The following is a 7,729-nucleotide window of genomic DNA, read 5'->3' on the forward strand; positions in this document are numbered from 1 at the left end:
CACTCTCTCTGTGAAGAACTTCTTCCTAACCTCCAGCCTAAACCTCCCCTGGTGCAGCTTGAGGCTGTGTCCTCTTGTTCTGGTTGCCTGGGAGAAGAGACCAACCCCCACCTGGCTACAACCTCCCTTCAGGTAGTTGTAGACAGCAATAAGGTCTCCCCTCTGCCTCTTCTCCAGGCTGAGCAACCCTAGCTCCCTCAGCCTCTCCTTCCAGGGTTTGTGCTCCAATCGGATCTCATTTCAAAAGCACGTTGTATAGACACACAGGCTGACACTGCCCTTCCCAGTGTGTATTCTACAGTGGAATTATGCAGCCTGAAACCCCAAAGGAAATTCAACGGAAGCCTCTTTAGTAAAATGTAGAAACTTTAATTTACATGCAAAGCTACAACATATTCAGAATAAAAAACTGGTGACCAAACAAATGAAACACAGTTTGTAAAAATCCTCCACGCTGTTAAATAGGGCTGTACAACCAAAGATTTACAAAGTCCCTGTGCATTTCCACCTCTTCAGTGCACAACTGAATTTAAAGGCTCTGCTCGAATGTTCCCCAGATCAAGAGCTGAATCTGTCTCCTCGTCAATCTCACCAATGACGGCACTGCAACACAAAACACCTTATCATTTGTTGAAAGGTCCTGATGCAAATCTGGAAAGCCACGAAATTTCATGTGCTGGTGAACACAGACCCCCTCTGTTTCTTTAAACTGTAGAGCTCTATCCTTTGAACTTCCCATTTTGATAGCTCTGTGTCTAAAGGAAGTTTGATGGCTTTGCTAGCCTTTTTTTTTGAACTGTTGCTACATCAGTTGTTACACTGTCAAGCCAGAACCTTTGTGCATTTCACAGATTATAAAATTTTCTCTGTGAACACTTCACTTAAATCCTGCTAAAAGCCAACCTTGACTGCTGCAATTCTGCATACAAATTCTGCCCCACTGTTTGTTCATTCTTCTATGTTTTAACCCATTGACAGATCCTGCCTTTCACAGACTGGAATAAAGATTATCTACACAATGCCTAGACTCAAGAAAAGAAAATGATGAACTTTATACTGATCTTTCCTAGATTTCTATCAGAACATGAGCTGGTCAATTTACACCTCAGTAAATTTAGACTAACAGTATCTTAACAGGAGAGTGCAATCACCTCTGTAAGAGAAAGACATAATTTGTATTTCATACGCCTCAGCTTGGACAGTAGTATCAGTGCTACCCACAGAGACAAAGATACAAGATGTCTAGAGCTATCAAGATGCATTATAGATATATACATACATACACACACACACACTGAATTGTTAAACAAAAATATGCTATACTTACACATTATCACCTCTTACAATGTATAATCCCAGCACTACTTGTTCAACTCCTTGTGAAGAACTGAACACTCGTTCGTGGCTTTCATCCAAAATCAAGTTAATGGTCTGATCAAAACCTTTGAGTGTTCCCTGAAAAATACACAAAAATAAAGCTCTCCAATTACTTTCAAAATTTACCATCTTTCCTCTCACATGGTAGCAAGACAGGTACTAGAAACAGATGCTCCATTTTGGTCTCCACTTAAACAAGTGGAGAATTAAACTTTAAAAACAAGAGTCAATTTAAGAAAAGTATCTGCTTACTACTGAGCATTCATACTAAATATTAATCTTCAGCATTAAAAGAAGTCTAAAGTTTCTTTTTAGTCAGTGATGGCTCTCTAGACAACTAATTTTACTATTTCTGCACTATTTTAGTCTCCCTTGTATGGAAGTTTCCAGAAGGCCAATGGCATCTTGGCCTGTATCAGGAACAGTGTGGCCAGCAGGAGCAGGGAGGTCATTCTGCCCCTGTACACTGCACTGGTTAGGCCACGCCCTGAGTATTATGTCCAGTTCTGGGCCCCTCAGTTTAGGAAAGATGTTGAGTTGCTGGAATGTGTCCAGAGAAGGGCAACAAAGTTGGTGAGGGGCTTTGGAACACAAGCCCTGTGAGGAGAGACTGAGGGAGCTGGGGTTGCTTAGCCTGGAGGAGTCTCAGGGAAGACCTTCTTGCTCTCTACAACTACCTGAAGAGAGGTTGTAGCCAGGTGGGGGTTGGCCTCTTCTCCCAGGCAACCAGCACCAGAACAAGAAGACATCCATGAGTCTATTTATACCAAAATTCCATTCAAATATTCTTGGCAGGAGATATCTTGTACCACAACATAAAGTTTGTCAGACTGACTGCAAGATCTGGGGCAACTAATATTTTCCCACTAAAAGTACTGTTTTATCTTTCCAGAGGATGCACAAGGCCATGTAAGTACATGCAGGAAGAAATAATCCTCATGCAAGAATTTTACTATTAAGTTAAACTCAAAGCAGAAAAGACTGGAGGATAAAACAAGAAAAAAAAAATAAACACAGAAGAACTACAACATTATACAGTCTAACATGTAATAGTTTACCAATCAGCTGCTTAAGCTTAAACTGAATCTCACAATAATTCTTCAGCAATTACTAGAGAATGTTTTTCTACAGCCATATCAAACTCCCTCCCATATTATTCCCCTCTACTCAGCTCTGGTGAGACCCCACCTGGAGTACTGCATCCAGTTCTGGAGCCCCTATTACAAGAGGGATATGGAGGTGCTGGAAGGTGTCCAGAGAAGGGCCACCAGGATGGTCAGAGGGCTGGAGCACCTCTCCTGTGAGGACAGACTGAAGGAGTTGGGGCTGTTCAGTCTGGAGAAGAGAAGGCTCAGAGGTGACCTAATTGTGGCCTTCCAGTATCTGAAGGGGGCCTACAAGAAGGCTGGGGAGGGACTTCTCAGGATCTCAGGTAGTGATAGGACTAGGGGGAATGGAATGAAGCTGGAGGTGGGGAGATTCAGGCTGGATATGAGGAGGAAGTTCTTCACCATGAGAGTGGTGAAGCCCTGGAATGGGTTGTCCAGGGAGGTGGTTGGGGTGCCGTCCATGGAGGTGTTTAAGACCAGGCTGGATAAGGCTCTGGCCAGCCTGATCTAGTGTGGGGTGTCCCTGCCCATGGCAGGGGGGTTGGAACTAGATGATCCTTGTGGTCCCTTCCAACCCTGACTGATTCTGTGATACTATGAAATGGTTTTAGCATGAAAGTTGAAGAGATTATTCAACAAAGAGCACATGGAAACCAAATTACTCAACAGTGCTTCTACAGAGGAATTTGACAAGAAGTCAGAGGATTGTTATGCACAGGTCTATCAAAGGATGAAGCTGACAGGCAAGAACCAGGAAGTGGTTTAAATCTTCCACTACAAAATAGTGTTGGTAAAGTTTTAAAAAAAGTTTGTAAAGTTGTGAACATGTAACTGGCTGTATCCTCACATGGCATCATTTATTGCTCTGATGGAAAGTCTTTATGAAGGAAAAATCTGAAAAGGTACAAATCTCCTCACCACAATCATTCTTCCATCAGAAGTAATGACTGCAACAGTACCTGACGGTTCATTAAGGAAATGTTTGAAGAGATCCCAAATAGAATCATTAACATTTTCTCAAACATTCTGAAGTTTTAAGAGCCATGAAGAGCCAGAAAAGTCTATTAGCATTCCTTGTTGTTGTTTTTTTTTAAGCTGCACAGTTGACAGTTTGACAACATCTTATCTTTTATGACAATCTGTTTTACAGTTTCACTTTACCCAACCACGGAGAGTGATGCAAACATAAACACCATTAAAAGCAGACTCAAGACCTGAAGCCACTTCTTTTTCCTGCTCTACATCAAAACTGAAATAACATAAAATTTCTAGAAACACTTCAGGCCAAGTCCTTTAAAACAGCTCAGCAGCAGGGATCCCGAGTCTGGCATACTACATCCTCTCATTCTTAAGGCCTGACTATCCCAATTCGATCACACATCCACCATCCCGAATGATTTTCAATTAGTACCTTGCTGTTTGTGAACTGAAAACGCCCTCAAGCTATTAGGAATAATAACTTTTTTTTAAAATGCAAGAAAAGGGTTCCAGGAACACTCTCAGTTTTTGAGCACACAACGTAAAGCTGATCTTCAAACACATCAAGAGTCCTTTAGGGGGCCATCAAGCACGCTGTGGATCTCGTTCCTCATCACAGATCAAGCCAGGATCAAGTCAGCAGCACTGGAAGCTACAGAGGACCCTATTCTCACCCGCACCCGGCCTGCCCTCATGCCCGCGGGCGCGAAGGAGAGCGAAGGCCCGTTCCCGCCGCCCACTCCCGCTGCCCCAGGACATTCCCGCCTGCCGGAAGGATACGGTTGATGTAATTCTCCAAAGCCGACGTCATGGCGACGGCCCCTACGCTTCACCTCCCACCAGCGCCGGTATCCACTCCCACGAGACAGGGAAAGGGACAGGCACGGGGAAGGCAATGACCGCGGCGGCAAGACTGGCGGCGCCAATCCCGGCGCAGGCCAGTGACGTCAGCCAGACGCACGGCGCCGCCGCGGCACCGCGCTCCCAGGGCCTGCGCGGCTGCGCACGCGCAGAGGGGCCAGGAGGCGGCCGGGAGAAGCGAGTGGGCTGTACCAAGTGGCCATCGCCCAGCGCGGGGGGAGTCACACTGACCCCGCGCGGCACATGGCGCCGTCCGCAGGAGCGGCTGGGGCTGGGGCTGCAGGCGCGGTGTGATCGCTCTGCTCTCCTGTGGGGTCGTTCGGCTGGGGTGGGAGTGTTTGGCGGGGTGTGGGAGGGCTGTTTCCTTTCTTAGCCTAACGCTCGCCTTTCAGGGCCTCGCTGTGTGGGTGCAGTTTCTCTTGCTACCACGCGGGCCCCATCACCTCACTTTGGCTTCTGGCGGGCTGCGGTGTGAGGGCGGGCGGCCTGGAGGCAGGGCGGCCTGGAGGCAGGGCGGCCTGGAGGCAGGGCGGCCTGGAGGCAGGGCGGCCTGGAGGCAGGGCGGCCTGGAGGCAGGGCGGCCTGGAGGCAGGGCGGCCTGGAGGCAGGGCGGCCTGGAGGCAGGGCGGCCTGGAGGCAGGGCGGCCTGGAGGCAGGGCGGCCTGGAGGCAGGGCGGCCTGGAGGCAGGGCGGCCTGGAGGCAGGGCGGCCTGGCTGCTGCCCCGCCGCCTTGCCTCGAGAGCCGCGCAGCAGCGCTGTGGGATGGGTGCTTGGGGCCAGCCCTGCAGCGCTGATTACTGAAGTCCCAGGCAGAGGTGTTCTCTCTGCGAAATGGTAGGTAGCAAGACGAGGGGCAGACGAGGCTGGGGGAAGGTTGTCGGTTTTGTTGTGCTCGGATCCCATACTGTAATGAGCGTGACACCAAGCCACCTGCTTCGGCCCGGGGCTGTGGCCTTCAGGTAGAGTTGTGCTGTAGAGAAATGCAAAGTTCAAGCTCTGCAACCCCAGCAAAACAACTAAAAAGATGTGCAGTGTCAGCTACATGGTGGTTCCTAACAGAGAAGTTTGAATTCTATGCTTACAGGAACCTCCTTTTGACATAATCTGTAAATGTGGGAATGGCAAATAAGGATGTACTGAAGGGTTAATGCTTTTTCATTTTTATGACTGTTTGTGCCTCAGCATTCTTCCCTTTACATCAAGGTGGCCCATTATGTTCCTGAAGTGATCCTGATGATCGTTGTCTTCCATACTTTCTGGTCAGTCTAAATCCCACACACAGTTTCCTCAGTTTCCTTAGAGTCCTGTGAGAAAGGAATGTACAAAATCTACTGAATTAAATGGTGTCACAGGTAGATGGTATTCAGGAATGTAGGAAGCAGGATTGACACACAAGAAATCAGAGAATTGTAGAATGCATTGTGTTGGAAGGCACTGTCAAACATCATCTTGTCTAACCCCCCTGCAGTAAGCTAGGACATGCCAAACTACTTAGATTGCTCAGGGAACCATCTAGTTTGACCTTGACTGTGTCCAGGAATGGGCCTTCACCACCTCTCCAGACAAGCCATTGCAGTATTTCATTACCCTCCTTGTAAAGAATTTGTCAAGTCCAATTTAAAGCTACCCTCTAGTTTAAAACTATTGCCCCTTGTCCTGTTGCTACCTGCCCTTGTAAAGTGTTCCTCCCCAGCTTTCTAGTAGGTCCCCTTCAGATACTGAGATGCTGGAGCTGTCTCCAGGCTGAACAATGCCAGCTGTCTAGTTTTGTAGGAGTGGTGATATAGCCTTCTGATCACCTTCATGACGCCCCCCACTCTGGACCTGCTCCAGCAGGTCCATGTCCCTCCTGTGTTGAGGAATCCAGAGCAGGACACAGTACTCCAGGTGAGGTGTCACCAGAGCAGAGTGGCAGAATTGCATCTCAGTGTGCTGACCACACTTTTGATGCAGCCAGGATGCAATTGGCCTTTGGAGCTGCAAGTGCACATTGCTGGCTTGTGTGCAGCTTGTCCTCCACCAGTACACACAAGTCCTTTTCTGCAGGGTTGCTCTTGATCTCATCATCTCCCAGCCTCTACTGGTACCAAAGATCATCCTGACCCAGGTGCAGGACCTTCCACTTGGCTTTGTTGAACCTCATGAGGTACACCTGAGCCCACTTCTGCAGCCTGTCGAGGTCCCTCTGGATGGCATCCCATCCCTCAGTTATGTCAACCACACCATTCAGCTTGGTATCAGCAAACCTGCTGAGGGTGCACTTAATCTCCCTGTTTGTACTATTGATGAAGATACTGAACATCACTGGTCCCAGTACAGGCCACTGAGAGACCACTAGTCACTGTTCTCCATCTGGACATTGAGCCATCAATCACTACCTTTTCAATGCAACCATCCAACCAATTCCTTATCCACTGAACAATCTACTCATCAAAGCCATATCTCTTCAGTTTAGAGAGAAGGAGGTTGTGGGGGGCTGTGTCAAAGGCTTTACAGAAGTCCAGATAGATGACATCCAAATGTCATGGTGAAATTAAATTCAGACATTCAGTGATAGAACCAAGCTGAGCTACAAAATGAATTCTGGTGTCTTGACTGTCTTTGCCTGTGGGAGCTAGCATAATTGTTGGTATGCAGCAGACATTGAGAAAGATACTGCACTATGCTGTACATACAGGCATGCTCTGTGTTGCAGTAAGGTCACAAATCCATCCCTCTAATGGTATTTAACATTAGATCTGCCTGCTGGTGATACCTGTGACCTCTTTCAACATTCTAACAAGCTTCTCAAAGCACGAGGTCACTGTTGTTTCAGCACCACCACTCAAATAATCTTTACCGAGTCACATGAGAATAAATTTTCTTCTTTCTTCCTTTTTGGCAGTGTTGGCTATTTATTACACTGAATGCCAGCCTCTTCAGGTGTAACACTGTGCAGGAAATACTCTTTCAAAGCGTAAAAATAAACAGTGGGCCATTTCTAGTCCAGCATATTGTGAAATGAAATGTTACACAAAGTCTAGGTTAAAAATAGATAAATAAATAAATATTTTAAGTTCATGACCTTTAGTAAACAGGAAAATAGCTTGAAACTTAGAATATAGAATTCCCCTTCTTATCAGTTGTTGGATGACACTGAGAAAATGCCATCTCTGTGAAGTTTTCCAGCCTGTTAGTGAATACAGTGATTGTGATGGGCTTCATAAAATGGTGTAAAATAATACTAGATCTGGGTATGGTCAGATTAGCTTTGCTGAAGCACTGCAGAGGAGAAAGCTCTCATGTCAGTTTGGAAAAAAAAAATGGGGGAAAATTAACTTTCAGATTTTTAAAATCATCATCATCATCATCATCATTGTCATCTTGAATTCCAGGACTTTGATCTTTCAATTTCATAGATCTTC

At 46.6% G+C, this 7,729-nt stretch overlaps 1 protein-coding gene across 1 annotated transcript; it reads right to left on the reverse strand.

The window, feature by feature from the left end:
* Positions 1 to 352: 352 nt before the first annotated feature.
* On the reverse strand, positions 353 to 4,397 carry LSM8 (LSM8 homolog, U6 small nuclear RNA associated). Its single transcript, XM_009910461.2, has 4 exons — positions 4,245 to 4,397; positions 3,405 to 3,445; positions 1,328 to 1,455; positions 353 to 603 (listed from the first exon to the last, which is right to left on the reverse strand). The coding sequence occupies exons 1-4, from the start codon at positions 4,273 to 4,275 to the stop codon at positions 513 to 515; spliced, it is 291 nt and encodes a 96-aa protein (XP_009908763.1). The 5' UTR covers positions 4,276 to 4,397; the 3' UTR covers positions 353 to 512.
* Positions 4,398 to 7,729: the final 3,332 nt, after the last annotated feature.

Source organism: Dryobates pubescens, chromosome Z, assembly GCF_014839835.1.
Source record: "Dryobates pubescens isolate bDryPub1 chromosome Z, bDryPub1.pri, whole genome shotgun sequence".
NCBI lineage: Eukaryota > Metazoa > Chordata > Aves > Piciformes > Picidae > Dryobates > Dryobates pubescens.